Source organism: Vombatus ursinus, unplaced genomic scaffold, assembly GCF_900497805.2.
Source record: "Vombatus ursinus unplaced genomic scaffold, bare-nosed wombat genome assembly UNPS02014859.1, whole genome shotgun sequence".
In the NCBI taxonomy this organism is placed as follows: domain Eukaryota; kingdom Metazoa; phylum Chordata; class Mammalia; order Diprotodontia; family Vombatidae; genus Vombatus; species Vombatus ursinus.
The window spans coordinates 554493-574964 of NW_020954637.1; the positions used below are offsets into that span (position 1 = coordinate 554493).

The window sequence follows — 20472 nt, forward strand, 5'->3', positions numbered from 1 at the left end:
TCCTGAGGCAGCTTATTCTGCTGATGGATAATTCTTATTCTTCGATTTTTCCTTCTAAGTCTCCAACAGCTTCTTTGCAACTTCCACCTACTGCTCCTAGTTCTGAGCTCTGGAACCAAACAGAACCAGCCCCATCCTTCTTCGAGGTAAAGGCCTTCAAATACAAGCGGTTGTGTACCAGTGGCCATCCCACTAAGGCTCCACCCAGTCCTGTAATTCTCCTGGCCAAAAATCCTCAGTTTCTTCAACCAATCCTTAAATAGCACAGACCTATTTAAGGTCTTTTACTATCTTGGCTGCCCTCATCTGGACACTCTCAAGCACGTACACATAAAAATATGACATGATTATTTATTCCAGATGCTCTGAATGTGACAGAAGTCAGTGGGACAATCATCTCATTCCAACCTCTTGATACACCCCAAAATCTCATTAGATTTTGCCATAATCCAATGTTGACTCGCAACCATATCTTCACACAAGTCACTATCTAATGATAGTAACTCTCATCTTGTATTTGTGAAGCTGACTTTTTGAATCCAAGTTAGAGACAATATTTCCCTATTATTACTTTCCATCTTAATGGATTCACTCAATGTTCTAGCTTGTCAAAAACCTTTCTGAATCCTAACTCTATTACCCAGATTTGTATCATATGTAAATCTGATAAGCAGACCACTTATGCCTTTATACAAATCACTAACTGAAATGTTCACAAACACAGATCCCCAGGACACTCCATGGAGACCTCCTTCTAAACTGACATCAAACAATGAACAACTTCATTCTGGGTCCAGCTTGTCTGAATCCATCTGATTTTCCTATCATCTAGGCTGCCATTACTCATCTTTCCCAAAAGAACAGAATGAAAAATGGTTTAATCCAAAGATTTGTGAAAATACAGGTGTGCTATCCCTACCACTCTCATCTACCAATTTAGTAAAACAGACATAAGATTAGTCTGGGACAACATTCTTGATGAAGCATTCTCTGATCACTAACCTTTTCTACAATTTCACTTACCATTTCTTTAAAGTTTCAAAATTTTGTTAGGAATAGAAGTCAATCTCAGCAGCCTAAAGTCTCAGCCTCAGTCTACCAGGATCTTTCAAAGTGCTGACAGTGCCTCAGCATTAACACCCATTCTTTTGGTAACTGCTATAACTTGGAATAGTCCAAGTAAGGTGCCAAGTGCTCTATCTCCTTACTTATCTTAGAAAGTAAGCCCCATGAGCCACTTCAGTTCTGTTCTCTCCTTCCTAGACCAAATCATTCTTGATACAGAGAAAACAGAAGCAAGATAAGAAACTAGCAGCAGAAGCCTTTTTCCAGAAGGCAGTTGTCATCTCCCAGACCGCTGGCAAGCCAGTGTCCTCTCCCTGCTCCAACTCCCCCAGCCCCCACAACTAGCAAAAACTCCTCCACCTTTCTGCAACCTCAGCTCCAGCTCTCCTAACACCATCCTGATGCTACTGTGCTATTCTTTTGCATTTACTCTCATTACCTGTCATTGTTCCATTTCACATACATCTAAGCTGGCAGGCGAGTTCCTATGTACAACCACACTAGTCTAACCACCTCAGCCAACCCAAGAATCACACACTCCGAGAACCAGGTCTGTGATCTTACAGGGAATTTTTTAACCAACATCTTATTCAATAATGTCCTCAACTTCCCTAGATTCCATATTCCTTCCCATCTGTTCCATTTCAGGATGAGAACCAAGAACAGGCACTTACCAGAAGTGTACACAACAGAATCCCATAATCAAAACACCAGCTATCAAGCCGTAAATTCATTTACAAGGAGAACATCCCCCTCATTTTTCAAAATGGGGGTCTGAGTAATGGCCTCCAGTTTTGCCACCTTATCACAGTCAGTGTCTAATATCTACTGGAGGGATGAGGGTCAGTTGGCAACCAAGGGGAAAGAGAGACGTTCCCTCAACTTCTCTAGCCAGGGAAGTCAGCCCAGTAAGGCTAGCGAGTATTAAGGAAGGGATCTGTAAAGCAGACCACCCAGCATTATATGATGAATTTCAGGGCTATTTTATAAATATATATATTTAATAACAGGATTTTGGAAGACAAAATACTACAATGGATTTATTAAAAACTGTTCAACTATCATTTCTATGCATGATTCCCAGATCTACATATCCAATCCTAATGTCTCCTCTGAGCTACAACCTGCATCACCAAGTGCCTGCTAGACATCTCTGGGTAAACTGTGCATCTCAAAATGACTATGTCCAAAACAGAACTCATCAACTCCCTTGCCAAATCCTCTCCCTTCTTCCTTTCTACTGCTGCTGGCCCCGCCATTCTCCAACTCACCTAAGCTTGCAACATTGGTATAATCCCGATTCTTCAATCTCACTCATCCCACATTTCCAATCTCTTGTCAAATTGTGTCACTTCTACCTTCAGTTTCTTTTACGTCCTTTTCTCCTCTGAAATTGCTACTACCCTGATGCAGGCCCTCAAAGCCTTCTGATTTATCTCCCAGAAGTCACACCCCTGTCCAGTTCATCCTCTACTCAGAGGCCAAAGTGACCTTACCAAAGTGCAGGTCTGTCACCTGGCCCCCCAATCAATAAAACACAGGGGCTTTCTATCACTCCCCAGATTCCATATAAAGTCCTGTTTGGTGTTTAAAGGCCTTCCTATCTCTCCACTCTTCTTATACTCTATTCCTCTCCAAAGTTCTAAAAGCTGGCTACACCAGCCTACTTTGTGTGCCTTAGAAAACTGCATTTCCTGTCTTCATGACTCTGTCATGGCTGTCCCCGGGGCCTGGAATATTCTCCCCTCCTTGCATTATTGGCCATCTTCAAAAATCTGCTCAAATCCAACCTAATGTAGGAAGTCTTTCCCAGCCGTTCCTCCTAACCCAATAGCTCTTTCCTCTGAGACCACCTGCCACTTCCCCTGTACACACTTCTTATGCACAAAGTTATCTAGAGGTTGTCCCCTCTATTAGAATCTAAGCTGCTTGAGAACTCTGTGCCAGGCACTCTAATAGGGTTGCTAAATTAGTTTTTGCCTTTCTTTGCATCCTCTGGGCTTGGCACAGTGCCTAACACATAGTAGGGATATAATAAATGCTTGCTGATTTACAATCAGTTTTAATTGCTCTAATTTCTTCTGTTAGGAATAAAAAAAAAGTTTCCTTTGGAATTATTTGAAATTGAGAAATCATTTGGAGAAAATAAGAAAAGTCTATCTTTTGTATCTTATGAACAAACTAGAAATTAAAGTTGATTAACATAAAATTTTACTGGACCTATTTCTCTGAGGCAGAGAGTTTCTGGTGAACACTGCTGTCCACCAAGGCAGACTCGCCCCTTCCTGCACCCTTAAAGAATTTCAGTGAGATGAATGCCTGGGTGATTTATAAGAGAAATGACTTGCCCAAGGCCACAGCCAGTATGCTAGGAATGGGACTTGGACCCAGCTTTTCTTGTCTCAGTGGCAGCCTCTCACACCATACCATGCTGCCTATTACAAATACATTGATGTACATATTTCTACTATCAAATTTTATAACACAATGTTACTTTCTCTTTCAATGTCTGAGTTGAGTCACAGTATCATTGCTAATATTTTTTAATATTATTAACTGTTCATCAGAAATTTCTGCTGCTCTTTGACCATGATTTAAAATTAATGTAATAGATTTTACTATGGTGAAGAGGCAAGTATTCTTCTAGCAAAATATATGAATTTAATGTAAATAAATGGGAAAAAATACACACAACAGAAAACTGCTACTGTTCGTTAAGTAATCCATTTAAGCCCACAATTTTCTGTGACTTGAAAGAATACATCTACTGATGCCTTGAAAGGCAGTGAAGGATACAGGACAACAAAGTACCTGTAAGGCCCTGTATTTTAAACAAACCAGAGCATGGCTGGCACCACCATCAGTACCTTTTCTCTTTTATTTTTCTTGTTCCTTATATCACAGTAACAATCTAAAAAGAAAAAAACTAGCTCTGAAGCTGACTGCCTCAGGAACTTGTTCTGATAGAATGTGCAGTAGTGTCCCCAAAGGATAATTAACCTATAATTTTCCCAAAATACCCTATCTTGCCTCCTCCCGCCTACCCCTGCCGAATTCTGAGGAGTAAATAAAAGTGTTACTTCCCCCTCCCTTCACTTAATCTTTTACCATGGCGGCTTGCCATTGTCAAAAGTATGAGCTCCAATCAATCCCTGGAGACCTGGTTAAGACGGGGAGCTGCTACCTCAAATAAAATCCTATGTAAGAAGTTATCAATATCCTTTTGAGATTCTATTCAAACAGAAAACTTGGGATGTTGGCACCAACATCTCCGCTGATTTAGGAGCCAACCCATTTATCAAGGACGCCCTGCTTTTGGTAACATTCATTAACAAATGATGAGCTGTGCTATACATTAACTATCACCCCCTTCCTCCGCTGGTGACTTTATAATAGCCTAGGTCCCCTGGTCCCTAAAAATGAAGTGGTCTTTGGACAGACAGCCACAACACCCACCAGTTCAACTTCCAGAGAACCAGTTGTGGAGCCATCCAGAACACTTCCAACCCCAGGTCCCATGCAGATCTCCCTTCGGTCTTCAGTGTGTGAATGCAATAGCATTTCTAAGTGTTCCCTTGGATGTTTGGCTACTGCAGGAATTCACATATCAACAGCTGAAAAGGATTCTGTACCAAAAATGTTCCACTGATTAAAAAAAAAATACTCTCATGTTAAAAAAAAAAAAAAACCCAAATATTATAGCTATAGAGTGCATTCAAATAGTTACTACAACAGAGATGAATGTATGCAGAATAAGGTTTACCTTTTTTTCTACGCACCGTCCTTTTTCAAAAGCTATCTGACACCTCCACTTTCACCTCTTCCCTCCCCTCTCACGTACAAATACAATACACACCAAATGGTTATTTCATGTGATCTACGACACTATTACAATGGACACCTGCTACATGCTGCAGCAACTGGGCTCCATTTAAGGAAGTTTAGTCACAAGGCAAACATTCTTATCATTGGAGGGGGATATACGAAGATCACCAGTTTTTCAAGTGATTCCACCATAAGTGCAGATGAGATTATGGTGATCCTTAAGTTCCGGCTGCTCTAGGGGGCCTTACGGAGGTCTTCCCCCACCATTCACCTTTCTAACAAAACATATTGCAGGACCAGACACTGAAACCTTGACAACCTGAAGGGGTCTTTTAGATGCCATACTAATGGTACTCAAAACTATTTCCACGAATATTTAATATTGAAGAAAGGAACCCCAACCAGCTACACAACCTACATTCCAACTTACTTTGCCTAGCACGATCACAGGACATAAACTCCTTAAGAATAAAATTGCAACAAACAAAGCAAGAACTAGTCTACATTTAAAGGGAAATCATGTTTTAAAAAAATGCTTCAGAGTACACCATGTTCTTCTTTTAAGGGAACAGTGCGGTAAAGAAAGAATTAAACTAGAATACAACGTCCTCAAGTAAGATAATCAAAAAGATCTTCAAAGAAACGCTAACTGTCCCAGCAGTAATGAAATGCCTCCCTAAACTGCAAGCTGGTGCTTTATGATGACCTGAACTTTGAAAAACAAAGTCCAAATCCATCTCTTGGTAACATTACTTCCCTACCAATTTACACTAGAAAGCTTCAGAACTACAACTGAAGCCTTAATTTCAATACTTATTAAAATGCTGAAGGACAGAAAGGTGGTTTCCTCAAACAAACATGATAAGGGTTAGTCAACACACACATCTTACCTAAGCTTGTCCACTACCAACAAATCCATTTTGGTAAACAGAGAAAAAGAATGTGGGCAAGAATCTGGTTTTACCTTTACCTGAGGTTCTCCCTGGAGAAACAGAGCCACGACTTTTTCTAGTACGATTTGACTGCTGGGGTGTTGGTGACCGACGGGTTTTTGGCGGTGGGCTTGCGGGCGGAGATGGCCGATGCCTTCGCCGGGGAGGGCTTGAGGATGGAGAGAGTCTACGCGTTTTTCTAGGGGGGCTGGAGATTCTTTTGGGTGGCTTCTTTGGAGGTGACCGGGAACGGGATGAAGATGATGATGAGCTGCTGCCGGACAGAGATGCTGACGATCGCCGCCTTCTGTGGACCAAGGGACATGCACTCATTTTTAACCACAATGGTTAAAATACCAGCTTTTCAGGTATGTTTTGCATAAAAAGGAAGTTTTTAATTTTCTGATTTTTGAGTTTATGTAGCCAAGCACATCAAGAATTTTTTTTAATTAAGTGGAAAATCAAACTCTACATAACCTAAGTCAGGAAACAGCTATTTCTGATAGTATTAACAGAAAAAAATCATTCTGACAAAGGTAGCAGTTTTTGCTCTATTAAAAGTTACAAGAATCATAGAGTCCAACGCTATGTAACTTTTCTGTGTCCCTTGGAATGACATTAGTGTTTGAGTTTGTAGACATAATTTATAATTTAAGTGGCAAAGCTTTCCATTTGACGAACATTCGATTCAACCAAACCTTTAAGGTTGTATTTAAAAAAGTTGTGCATGAGTAGTTTTATTTGAAATGTGGAATGTCTCCTAAAGTTAGGATACTTAAACAATATGATCAATTTGTCTCATGAAGGAGAAAAAATCAGGAATTTCTTTTAGCTACATAAACTTCTAAGCCGGGGCAGGGGGCCTCTTGAATTCTGCGACAAAATTTGTGTTAAGTTCTGTTGCAATTATGTGTACCTGCAGAATCCACCTTTGACGGCAGAATTCTTGAGAACCTGAAAAAAAGAAACCCTACCTTAAGTGTGAGGGAAATACCGGCTGAAAGGGAATCTTACACAACGTGCAAAATATTTTGATTGAAAATTGGCTTAGAAAGCACAACAAAGAAACACGCTGTTTGCAAAACTCTGACAGAAGTAGTAGCTGTTTCCATGGATCCTCCAACTAGAAAGCCCCAGGGCCAACTCTCCACCAGATAAGGAACGGTAAATTTTGGAAAACTGTTCAACAATGTTTACGACAGAAAAGTACAGCCATATTGACCAGTGGTGTATGGGAAAGAGTACTGGACCACAGACTACCGCACACTCTGTTCTGGGCTGGGGCCAGGGACCAGTACACCAGAGTCTATCTCTAGCTCTGTCACCAACCTGCTCTCTGACCTCTGGTCAGTTAGGTGGTGTACTAGTGCACAGAGGGCCAGGTCTGGAGTTACAAAGACCCATCTACCTAAGTTTAAATTCAGCCTTAGACACTTACTAGCTGTGTGATCCTGGGCAAGGCACTTAACCCTGTTTGCCTGGGTTTTCTCATCTGCAAAATGATCTGGAGAAGGAAATAGCAAACCACTCCAGTATCTCTGTCAAGAAAACTCCAAATATGGTCAGACAACTGAAACAAAACAACAGAGGTCGTTTCACGTCCCTACGTCTCAAACCTTTTTCTCTAAAATAATGGCAGTAGCATAGGAACTTTTCAGGTTCCTTTCTAGTATAAATAGTCCACCAGTTGTGATCAACTCCTGAGCCACTGGTAATAACGAAGTCAATCCTTTTTATTAATTTAACCAAGAAGAGAATATTTTTGCATTTTGGCTGTTCATAAAACCTTCAGTATCCTGAAAACCTGTGCATAACTAAAACCATTAAATGGAAATCTCTATACATAGCAAGAATTAACACGACTAAATGCTAAAGATTTTTTGTTTTAGTTGTAATTCATCTCTAGCTATAAAAATCTAACACTAACAGAACAGTTCAATCTTCAGGCTAATCTGGCACATATTCAACAAGCAGTTAAACCTTAAGATTGTTTTGTTTAGTCATTTCAGTCATATCTGATGCTCCATGACTCCATTTGGGGTTTTCTTGGCAGAGATACTGGAGTGGTTTGCCATTGCCTTCTCCAGCTCCTTTTACAGAGGAGGAAACCCGAGGAAAACAGGGCAAAGTGACTTGCCCAGGGCCACACAGTGTCTGAGGTCAGATCTGAACTTGGGCAGATAAGTCTTCCTGACCAGAGGCCCAGTGCTCCACCCATTACGTCACCTAACTTCCCTATTGAGCTGTAATAATGACAGCTCAATTCACACAGTATTTTAGTTTGCAAAGGTGTTTATATACATTCTCATTTGAGATTTACAATACCACCAGTGAGGTACTACAGGATAGATGAGGAAATTGAGGCCCAAAGAAGTTGAAGGTATTTGTCCCTGGTCACCAACTAAGTGTCGGCAGCAGGCTACGACGAAGTCCAGCCAAGCTTAGAACTACCCACTGAGAAACACCTAACTGGACCACTGGTAAAGCAGGCCATGCCACTCACACACAACTCTAGAGTGCTGAAGCTAACATTTCCAGTTTGTATGCTGACATGAAGAAATCCAAACTCTTCCCTTTCTTGTAATCTCATGACGATTCAAGTAAAAATCAACAGGAGGAAAGGTCCATCAGTCCATTATTATTAGTTTTCTTATTCTTCTAAAATATCTAGTCAGTCTTGCAAACAGCTACTTATGAGAAACATGAGAATTACAGTCGTTATGACTGACAAGAACAGATTTCACTGAACTTATTTACTCTAGTGTCTCCGAGCACAGTAGAAGAGGAGGCAGGCTCAGAAAAGTTGGGTCATTCATGACATTTAGATGCCTACTCACTAACCCAGCCCACCACATCCTTTGAAGACCAGCAGTTTATAATTGCTTGAGACACACCACTACCTTAGTGGACAGCTTCCAGTCCTTATATCAAGTATATGATGGAATGGAATAGCTTTCTAAGTTAACTGACTATTCTCTAAGAATGCTGATGGCCCTCCAATATTTTGAGCTTCCCAACAAAGCCGCTCACCGTCTCACAGGAGATCGACTTCTTCTATGCCTTGGTGGAGGAGGCATTCGTCTTGGGGGGGTTCTTCTTCGAGGGGATGGCCGCCTTCTTGGACTGGGTCGTCTTCTTGGTGAATATGATCTACCATTAACAGAATGACATCAGCTCAGAATCACAAAATGTTAAGGTTTACAAAACTCCCAATTTCAGAAAATGAACTACACATTTCCAGATGGAGACAATGACAAGCAGCACTTTAAAATACTTTCCATTATGTTTCTAGGGCCCAAAGTGTTATTACTTAAAGTTGTTGTAGCAAAATGGTCCCATCTAATCCTCAAAGTTAATTATTTCAACCTCTAGGGTGGACATGTTATTACAGTTAATTTTTCACACTGTAATTTGAGAATTTAACAGATGATGGAGCTCAAGTTACAAAACTCACCTTGAACGTGTCCTGTGACGCCGTCTTGGTCGAGTATGAGAAGGGGACCGAGAACGTGTTCGTGACCTCGATTTGGATCGTGATCGAGACCGTGGGCGGGTTTTGTCCTTTTCTTTTTCCTTTTTTGAATTTTTTTCTGGTGAAGGTTCCTTCGTTTCTGGTATAGGTTCAGGTTTGGGAGCTTTCAGAATATCACTGTATAGAAAAAAAAATGCATCATTTTTTTTCCCCGTTTAAATTAAAAATTATGTAAAAGGGTGCATTAAAGTCCATCAAGAAAAGCTTTGTATAATTGGTGGAAATTCCTTCCTAGCTCTAAAATCCAGCAACTGCTTCCAGTGATACCATGTGACTGTTAGGCACACCACACTGATAATGATTTTATAATTAATTACAATGGAACTTCACAAATATCTGACTAAAGCTTTCTAGAGTACTTGCCTAGTAGAGGTTGCCTCTTGTATTGAAGGTTCCTTGGCCTTCACTGAAGGTTCTGGAAGTTCTGGGATCTCTTCTTTCTTTTCTGGAGCAGGGGAGGGGCTCCGGCTCTTGGTTCTGTGACGAGGAGATCGAGAATGACTTCGCTTTCTCTCTCGCCTGACAGGGGAGGCTCGTCTTCTAGGGGAAGGAGATCTGGACTTGCGTCTAGGACAAAAGTAGTTTTTATTTCAGGTCTTTGTCCAAAATGGAAATGGAAGGGTTTTTTATTGGTTTAATAAAAGAGTGAATAAAAAGAGTTCATAATTAAGGAATATCACATGGAAATTAGACATTCTGTTTCTTCCCCACTGGCCGAGGGATAGAAAAAGAGACAAGAAAAGAAGTTTAATCAATTAATTATTGAACATGTCAGTTATAGATAATTCAGATCTCTAGTCTTAAAAGCAAAGGGTCAAGCCATTATATTTACTTCCTCATTATTCCAGAAGACAAAAAGCCTGCATAAAGAAAACCCCAAAGAACGACATCTTAGAGGAAAAGTTTAAATACAAAACACCAGATTCAATCCTACAAACAAATCAAGCAAGCTAAAGGCAAAATTTTAGGCATTAGATAGTCAGCTCAAATCCCTGCACAGTAACCTACATTCATTAGACTGAGACCTCCTTGAGAGCAGGGACTGGCTTTGCCTTTTTTGTATCCTCAGAGCTTACACACAGCAGACAGTTAATGTTTATTAACTGACTGTATTCCTAATGAGCATAACTTAAGTTCTATGACCAGAAGACATAGCTAAAGTGAAGGGAAACAATGAATTAACTCAATTTTAGAGAGAGTGAAAATCTTGTTTTTAAAAGCAGTGTTCATTAGGAAGGCTTTTTTCCATTCACACTGAAGGAAGACTGAGGTACTTACTTACGAACTAATAGTGAAGTCACCAATGACCCGGTGCCTTTAAATTAGAAGCACTGCTTATAGTGAAGCTTTCCTTCACCTATAAATAGGTTTAAGTGTCAAATACTTAAGTGAAAGGGATTAGGTACTTACTTAGCATCTCCCTTCCTACTTTTATAAACTACACAGGGGGAAAGGAGGAAATGAGAACCCTCAGAATGAAAAGTCTACTCAAATTCTTACTTTTCTCCATAAATAAAGTAGAAACAGGTCTGGAATAAAAATGCAAGCTTATCAAGAATCCAATTTGAAAAGAATATAGAAATGAGAATCTAAAGTCTAATTTCAATACAAAAATCTGTGATAGGAAATGTCCAACATGTTTATAAAACAATCCTAAAGATAACGGGAATAGGTTTCTGATGAAAAGAGAATGACAAAATCATGAGGGGACAGAGAGAGGAATGAGTCAGAATGGTTAAATTTTTTTTTTAACAGGAAGAAGTAACTTATATTTTTCAAAACTCTGAATTTTTATTATCAGGAGGTTATGGGTTATTTAATTCTACAGACAAATGAGTTCTGTAGGACAAAAGATTAAGATGGCATAATAATAATAGTAGCAGCTATGATATCTTATTTTAAAAAAATTACAGACAAACCAAACTGTTCAACATTGCTTATCATACCCAAACTTTACAGTATCAGGAGGACAGTCCTCCAACACAAGTATTTATACTTTGTACCTTCTTGGGCTTCTGGATCGCTCCCTTTTTTCTCTGCTACTCTCCTTTTCTTCTTTGTCCCTCTTATCTTTGTCTTCATCTTGTTTCTTCATAGATGCCAGTTTTTCTTGTTCAATCTTTAAACAATCAGTTCAAGTTAGTCAGATTTGAACATCTTAAGATTAACAAGCACATAATTTAAAAACCACTCATTTTAAAACCACACTTGAAAAGTACAAACATCACTATGACTATTTTTTTTATTTCTTGTTTATAAAAGCAATAGATCTTTTAATTTTAAATTTGCTCATAATTTCTGGTTGGTATGTTTGTAAAATCAGAGTTAAAAAAAATTTGTACTCTAGCTCACAGGGTTGTGAGAAAGGCACTTTATAAACCTAAAGAACTTCAGAAATCTGACTTACTACCTTTGTATTATCCTGAATGTTTCCAATGGACTTAATGAATGCTTGCTAGACAAAGGAACTTGTACAGGCTACCCCTTCACTTCTGAAATGAGTTAGAGAATTGCTACTCCTTCAAGTTGGTTTAGTCAAAAGAAAGGTTTACAAGATCATTTATGAGTATACTGTACTACGTGGTCTCTACAGTGCCATCCAGTTCCAAGGCCCATGATTATTTTTATTCAGAATTGTTACGGGGACATGGCATTGAACTTGTGAGTGAGGAATCCCAACTCAGATGAGCTGTGTGACCCTGGACAGGTCACTTAACCTAGGGGTGGAGAACCTGTGGCCTCGAAGCCACATGTGGTCTTCTAGGTCCTTGGGTTTTGACTGAGTCCAAGTTTTACAGAACAAATCCTTTTATTAAGGGGATTTGTCCTGTGAAGTTTGGATTCAGTCAAAGGGTTGCACTTGAGGACCTAGAGGGCCACATGTGGCCTTCAAGGCCATAGGTTCCCCACTGTCTAGACTACAGCACAGATTTTCATAGTATTCCATTTAAAAAAATGATTTAAAATCCATCACCTAATTTGATCTTCTCAACAACTCTGTGAAGTACAGAAAGGTAATAACTAATAATATTTAGCACTTTTTTACAAAGCACTTTCAACAGAACAAGCCCAGAAAAGAAATTTTTACTCTTACCTCCAATTTAACAGATAAAGAAACTGACACTCAAATATCGTAGGATAGTACATTTAGGGCAGAAAGGGACCTTAGAGGTCATCTAATCGAATCCACTCATCTTCCAGATGAGGAAAATGAATTTATGTGACCTTCCAAGGTCACAGATACTGAGTGGCAGACTGGCATTGACACCTGGGGCCAGTCACCCATCCTCTACATTTATCTATAAAAGGATGCAATGACTGTCTGAGGTCCCTTTTGACTCTAGATCTATGCTTCTATTATCTACATAAAACAAGGATCCCTTCTAATAATGGCCAGCATTTACACAGCACTGTAAGGTTTGCCAAGTGTTTCACACATTAACTCACAGGATCCTCAAAACCACCCTTTAAGAGAAGTCATTATTACAGATAGGTCAAAGGACTTGCCCAGGTTCACATGGCTGATAACCCGTGTCTGAAATTGGATTTCAATCTTTGTTAGGTCTTCCTGAGTCCACTCTTGTGCTCTACCCATTGAGCCACCTAGCTGTCCCTACAACATAGGGTCATCTTACTTCTGCTTAGGGATCTTTAGTGAAGGGAAACCATCTTCTGAGTAAGCCTATTCCACTCTGAGATAACGCTAATTGTTATAAAGTTTTTTTTCCCCTTAGATCAAGCCTAAATCTACTTTCTCTGTAACATCCACTCATTGTTCCTAGTTCAACTCCGTATCACACTGTATGACTGAATCATAACGAAGCTTAGAGTTTATTAAAATTCCCAGATTGTTTGGATGAATTACCTAGCCTCATTTTCCACCTCCACCCCCAACTTGGAAAGATGAAAATGTATTCAAGTTCATCTTATAAAGGAACGTTCCAGATCTTTCTGGATCTTGATACCCAATATATTGTATCTTGCTCTAGTTTTATATCAGCAGCAAATTTTCATGAGCATATCACCTATGGCTTTAACCAAGACACTGACAGATCACTAGAAGCTGGCCTGCTCCAACCACCATATTAAACCACAAAGATCCTCAGGGTATGCCACTAAAGAATGCCCTGAGCTTGTGTTGACCGGTTAATGACTCTTTGGGCCTGGTCAGCCAACTAGGTCTGAATCCATTTAACTATACCATTAACCATTCCTACAATCACCTCCTCAAGAACACCATGAAATGCTGTCAATTAATGCTTTACTAAAATAAAGCTAAAGTGTACCTGAACTGTATACTCTATCACTGATTACAAAATTACTGGAATCTAAGAAGACTTAACTATGTTCACATCATGCACTAGGAAAAGTAAAGAAGCCAGGTGTGGGTCGGAGTTATTACAAGGACTACATTCCTGAAATGACACAGTAACAAATACACCTTCTGTAGACTGAATTGTTCTCACACAAAAATAAAGCAATATTTTTAAGTGTATGTAGATACTATAAAATAATAATCCACTTAACAGCGTGACTGATTTCATAGTAGCCTTTTCATTATGTAGTTTCTCAATCAAGGGATACTGCTACTATAACTACCATATGATGGTCATACAAAATTAAACAGGTTAGAAATTACTGACTGAAAGTGAATGTTCAAACACAGGTCAGACACAAAGAGTCTACTATCTCAACAGGATCAGCCAGGAATGCTATAAAAATCTAGACTGGTTACCTGTCTTTGTTTTATTTCCTCCTTCTTCAGTTCCAAGAAAGCAGAGGGGATCCCAGCAATGTTTTCCTGTGCACTCAACAACAGGGGCCACAGCTCTCCCATAAATTCTCTTGCATTTTTCCCATTCAAGAACCCAGTCAGGTTAATCTGCATCATTTTGGAATCTGGATTCTGTAAAGAGATACGACAGGAAGAAAAACAGGTTACTTGGAAAAAACCCTAACACTCACTAAAATTAGTTTAAAAACAAATCTACCATAGGGGCTAAGATACATATACACTCAAAACTATTTTTAAAAAAATTTCCCTACTGATTTTCCAGCATTATAAACTCTAGCACACATTACCAATTTCTCTTGCTCTCTTTACCAAAAACTTCAGAGCAGCCTGTTAATCCTTTGTGGATTTTTTTGGGACTGTGTAGCTGTTCTTGGGCCTTGAATTTATTAACACAACCACCATCAACAACCAACTGCTACAAATTCTTTCATAATTCCTAGAGAAAATATTTCCTTGGTTCCCTCTGCTCGGAAAATTTGCTTTAATGTAATGTAATCTGGAAAATGTGCAGAAATAGTACACTTTTCTAACTGATGTGGCTTTCTGAAAAGTACCTTATGTTCTCTTACAAAAAGTTAACAAATATTTATGCATGCATTTTCTTACTGTCTTTCCAAGACTAGACTGAAAGTCTGACTCCTACTATACAAGAAAGATCTATTGTAACAACATCTTGATCCCATTCTGTACTGTCCACAAAGGGCTAAGAGGTCAAGAGGGCTCTCAAATGCTCAATGTGTTGGGTCAAGCAACAAGGTCCGTATAACAAGCACAGCTCAATAGCACAAAGCAAGTACAGATCCCAGGTGTCTTCAGTTTCTTCTTGGAACCTTGGGGGGGTTTGGAATCGCCAAGTCCCCTGTAGAGAAAGATGTTCCCTTGGCTTGCTTCCGACTCCCTACTGCAACTCAACCACCTTGAGTTTAATGTTATATCATTTATCTAAATTGCAAAAGACGAACAAGCAATAATGAGTACACAACCACAAAAAAAGGAAAAGATTGCTTTTTTTTTAAAGTTCTAAACGTTAATCTCATGCTCAGTATAAAGGGAATTACCCCAGGTATTTTAGGCTTTAATGCACTAGTATAAAAATCAGCAAAGCATTTTTGTCAAATTAAATCTACTTCTAATCAACTACTTTTTTTTTAATACAATGTACTCCCAAGTTTTGGGTTTTTTCCCTTTTCCCTAAAGTGTATAAACTTCTAAAAGGAAGTACTTTTACAAATTAAATATTTATAACAAAACATAACTTCTGAATTATTTTAAAAACAAATACCTCATCAGTTGAATGCCAACTGTTCTGTCAAAGCACAAGGGTGAACTCTTTGGAAAAAGAATTATTTTAAAGTACATTCACATAAGAATATGTTTGCCAATAGAACATATGGTACATCTTACTGTCCCTTGGGTTGCAGTGGCATTAGTGGCAAACTATCTTAACTATTAAAAAAAAAAATCACCATCTCAGATTAGCTTGGATATACATGAAGGAACAATTGCACTGTTGAAGGTTTAGCAATGCTGCCAATTTATTTCAGTCTGAAGCTAAACTTTATGGAAACATCAACGAAAACATAAACCTGGATTTAATCTATAAAGGCCTAGCTGACATGCAGCTATACATGAGAGCCATATATATGGCTCGATTTTTCTCAATTAAAAACAGCATCCAATCAATGCAGAATTGCCCCTCATGCTTCACATCAAACTCTGTCTACATTAGAATAACCTCAAAGAGCAGTGTAAAGCTTTACCCAATTGCTCTTTCCTCTGCGCTTTGTTTTTGTTGTTCGGCCACTTTACACAACTCACCTCCAGCACACACTGCATCATCAAGGGAGTTGGGTCAGAGCGACATTGGGACACTCACTCTGCTGTGACCTAATAAGGTGATGGTGCTATACTTCAGACGCAAGGAATAACTTCCATTTTGGTTCAGGCCTTTTAAATCATAAATCACATCATCATTAGAAAATTGCTGTCAAAGTAACTTAACATGTAACAGCAAAATTACAAACAGTAAGTTTGATTTTTTTTCACCTGTGTATTTTTCAAAACTATGCACCTTCACTAAACTTCCAGCCTTAACAGCTGTTTACAAAGTGAATTTCTTTTCAGAACAAACATTGTAACAAAACCCTAATTGTATCATCTGTATTCCATAGAGAAATTCACAGTTTCCATAGATTTCACAAAATTATACACATTCAGAACAACAGCCACTTCTATTATCATTACCTTCACTTCCAGCTGGTTGAATATGAATTCAATTACTACATCATCCTCAAATCCAAGAATTTCTGTTACTCGTTTTGTAATCCAAGGCTTAATCACCTCCAAATTTACTTTGCCCATGTCTACCTGTTGAAGAAAGCCAACAAGTATTAAGGTGACCATTCGCAAAGACTCTTCATACACAAAGATGAAGGCCTGCTTTGACATGATCTTTTGCTTCTTGGGGGGGGGGGAATGCCAGGGGATGGGGAAGAGAGATGCGATGCTGTATTTGTGAGAACTAAGGTGATTTAGTATTAAGAACTATACATTATATTGATCTGAATCCTAGCTATGCTACTTACAGACAGTATGTGTGTGACCTTAAGTAAATTACTTACCTCTATCATCCTCAATTTTCTTATCTACAAAGTGAGGATTAGACCAAATCAGAGATTCTTAATTTGTAAGTCTATGGAAAGATTCTGGGTGTAGTGAAGAGTGTCTGTGAACTTGGGGAGGAAATCTATTATTTTCACTAAACTCTAATTAAAATTTAGCATTTCCTTCAATGAATTAAAAACATGATTCTGAGAAGAGGTCCACAGGCTTTACCAGACTGCCAAAGGTGTCCATGACACAAATGGTTAAAAACTTCAAGGCTAGATAACATCTAAGGTTCTTCCCACCCTGAATTCTATGTTCCTATTAGTGTTGGAACCAAAATTTAATAGCCATGGGCTGATTTTCCTCACCCATAAAATGATGAGACAAATTGTACAAATAATAGAGGTCTCGTGTTCATTTTAAGGTATAACGTAAATTTAAGCTATTACTATAGTTTGCATCAAGGACAAATCAGCAAATGTTTCTTTCCTCAGTATTCATTTTATACTGCCTTCCCAAAACTACTGGTCAAGGCATTAATCACCATGCCTACCTTTTTTTCTAGACATTCTGCAAACTTCAACTGCTTTAGTAGCTTCTTCTGCTTATTGCTGAAACGATTGTCCTGTTCTGCACTTGTTCCCTGTGAAGAAAGAACACATCTTAACTAGAAGACAAAAATGGCATTTCCACCCCTAACAATCAACGCTCAACTTGGCATTTTTACTCAAAGGGTCAGTACATAAACAGAACCACAGACTTATTTACAGGTGCACAATGTACCCCCTGCATGGTTTCACCCTCTTCTGAAGACTACTACCATGCTTGCCAAACGATTATGGCACAGCATTGGCAAACTATAAAACACACAGAACATTCCAATGAGAATTACAAAGAATAATTTTAAAAGCCCAGAACTAGAAAGTATTCTGTTAATTGTTTTGAGTCTTTTACTTATTGAGGAAAAGATTTATTTTTTTTAAATCGTATAACTAGGATCTGATTCTACAATCCCAAATACGGAACTGAAAAGTACACAGGCATAATTAATATCTTCATTTTCAGCTAATCACTTGGAAAAATGAAACAAATGTATCCCTTATCTGAGGCAGATGTCACAAAAACTGCCTTTTCAGGAGTGCATCAAGTTCTATCACAGTTTGCATCATTCAAATTTAGTCCACGATGATTACGGACACTAACAAGTTATAATGTGAAGTTCACAGATCAGACACCTGACCTTCATGGAGAATCTAACAGCTATATGGATTTCATTTTCTACATAAACTGTACTTTTTATTAGTAGCAAACCTAAAGCAAAACTAAAAAAATCCAATTCAAGTCAGCAACAGTCCTAACATGTAGCTCTAGATAGTGATTCAGAAAACTTTTGCTATACAAAACACAAAGAAAAAATACACACGGTACTTTAGTAAAAATATTCAGATACCTGTTAAGTTAACTACTTGATACATGTAGTATTTGCCAAAAGGTAAGCTGTTGGCAAAGTGCTTCAAATGCCTTAAATTATTTAATAGTTGAGGGTTCACATGCAGAGCTAGCTTTTGGAATTGAGGGAATAGTATAAGTAATAGATTACTACACCACCTTTTCCATGTTCTCACCAATACCTGAAACAAACAGCATTTTTAACTTTAGCATTAAACATTTTGCCTTTTTTCCGCTGGACTACCCTTTATAAAATCAAAACTAAAGGTTCATTTGTTTTTCTGCTTACTCCAAACTATTAGCATGGTACCACTGACTATTGAATGTTTTCTATAAAGTAGTTTGTTGTCTTTCCCATAAGAGGGCTAAAATACAAAAGTCATTGATTTCTCAATCACTGCAATTTATTCACCAACTTACTTTAAAATACATAGGTGCACTAATGAAGTAGCAAATTGTCCAAATCTAGCACCCTGGATTAATGTTTAATGCAATTTACTTTGTATGTCATCTAAGTCAATTCTAAAAGGAAAAAGTCCACTTAAACATCCTGCAAAGTGTTAGAAAAAGCCTTCCAGAAACTTATATGAGCTCTGAAGTTCTCACTGTTTAAACTGGGACAAGGTGTAGGCTCAACCTCGACTTCTCAACTAGTTAGTTTCTTTAAGAAGCACTCAAAATTGTAAGGTACTATATGCTTCTGAGGACCAAAGATTTGAAATGCAGTTAAGTATAGTGGGAAAAGAAGAGAATAAGCATTTAAGGTACTTTTATACCCTTTTTTACGAGTATTATTTCATTTGATCCTCACAACAACCTGTGGTAGGTGTTATTATTATCATCCCCATTTTTCAGCTGAGGAAATTGAGGCAGACAGGTGAAGTGCCTTGCCCAGGTCACACAGCTTGAAAGGGTCCGAGGCCAAATGTGACCTCTGGCTTTCCTGACTCCAGGCTCGGCACTCGGGAGCACCAGCCGCCTGGACAGAATGCTGATGCACTTGAAGTCCCAAAGCCTTGGGTTCAAGCCCAGGCACCGCCACCTGCTGTGTGACCTTGGACAAGTTACAGGCTCGCGGAGCCTCGTTCCCCCCGCCTGTAAAGCGGCGATAAGACTATCTGCACCGGGGGCCTCTCCGGGAAAACCAAGTGGCTCTGCCGAGTTGTTCTTTTCCCAACTAGTCCCGCCGGCCGCTCTCCGTGCCCGTCCCCGACTCTCTCGGCGGACCCGCACTACGGTAAACTTGCTTACAAGTCCTCTTTGCCGCCTCCAAAGTTTGCCCGCCGCCCGGGTCCTCCCCCTCCCTCCCTCCGCTCGGCCGAGCCGACCGCGGGCTCCGTGCCGCTTACTGCGCCCGGAGCCCCGCTAACAGAGCGGCCCTAGAGCCCCCTCGGTCCCTCCACCAAAGAGGAAGGCCCGGGACGCGCAGCTCGGGCGGGCGCGGAAGGCGGAAGCTGCCGCCGGCGACACCTCCGGCGTGGCCCGTCCCCTCCGAGCAGCCTAGGGCCGCCGGCCCCCGCGGGAGGCAGCGTCGCCCGTGTTCCTCGCCCTGACCGGGGCCCCCGGAGCTGCTCCTTTCCGCAGGGGCACTCGCAGAGAGCCCCCGGCCCCCATGCACGCTGCCGCCCCGGGGCCCGCACCCGGCCGGCAAAGGAGGCAGGAGCAGGGCGCGCGCCCCCGCCGCCATCTTCCCCCCACCCCCCGCCGTCCGGGCCGCGCCGGGGCCGAGCCGGGAAAGGCGAGCGGGGCAGTGCGCAGGGGCGGCCCGGGCCCCTGGCGCGGCTGGAGGGGTACCGCAGGCCCGCCTTTGCTCCGTTCGGCTCCTGCCGCCTCGCCTCGCCTCGCCCGCCCCCTGGACCCTGACCTGAGACCATCCCGGTCAGGCTCCCGCCAGCCCTCCCTGCCCGACCCGGCCTGGCCCAGTCCCCGGCGCCGCCGACTTACGCGGAAGAATCCCGCGTCCATCTTGCTGCCTCGCACGGCGATCGCTCCCTATCCCACAGTGCACCGCGCCGCCACAGTCGACGCCGACGCCGACGGAAGGCGGGACTGGGGAAAGGAAACCCAAGCTCTGGGGCGCGCGCGCTGAAGGACCGCCCCGCCCCCCCCGCTTCCGGGCCTGCCCTGCTGGCACGCTCCCTTTGCGTCGACGTTTCCGGGTCAGCTCGGAGGGAGCCAGTAGAGGAGAAGAAGCTCCCGACCAATGGGAAGGGCGGACTTCGGGAGCTCCACCCCCTTTTCTTTTCCCCCTTCTCTTCGACTGGAAT

At 40.7% G+C, this 20472-nt stretch overlaps 1 protein-coding gene across 12 annotated transcripts in view; it reads right to left on the bottom strand.

Annotated features, from left to right (window-relative positions):
- The window catches only part of SRRM1 (serine and arginine repetitive matrix 1), a 37440-nt gene extending 17206 nt beyond the window's left edge, over positions 1–20234 (bottom strand). For 7 of the 12 annotated variants that reach the window (XM_027841364.1, XM_027841358.1, XM_027841361.1 and 4 more), the window contains exons 1-9: positions 20150–20234; positions 17310–17399; positions 16394–16516; positions 14090–14260; positions 11358–11473; positions 9718–9921; positions 9277–9471; positions 8853–8972; positions 5855–6129 (exon numbers count right to left, since the gene is read on the bottom strand). In XM_027841364.1, coding sequence (XP_027697165.1) covers positions 5855–6129; positions 8853–8972; positions 9277–9471; positions 9718–9921; positions 11358–11473; positions 14090–14260; positions 16394–16516; positions 17310–17399; positions 20150–20170 — 1315 coding nt within the window. In that variant the 5' untranslated portion in view covers positions 20171–20234. Of the gene's footprint in view, positions 1–5854; positions 6130–8852; positions 8973–9276; positions 9472–9717; positions 9922–11357; positions 11474–14089; positions 14261–15967; positions 16097–16393; positions 16517–17309; positions 17400–20149 lie in introns of those variants that run through there. The other 5 variants (XM_027841366.1, XM_027841360.1, XM_027841365.1 and 2 more) reach the window with 2 other exon arrangements.
- Positions 20235–20472: the final 238 nt, after the last annotated feature.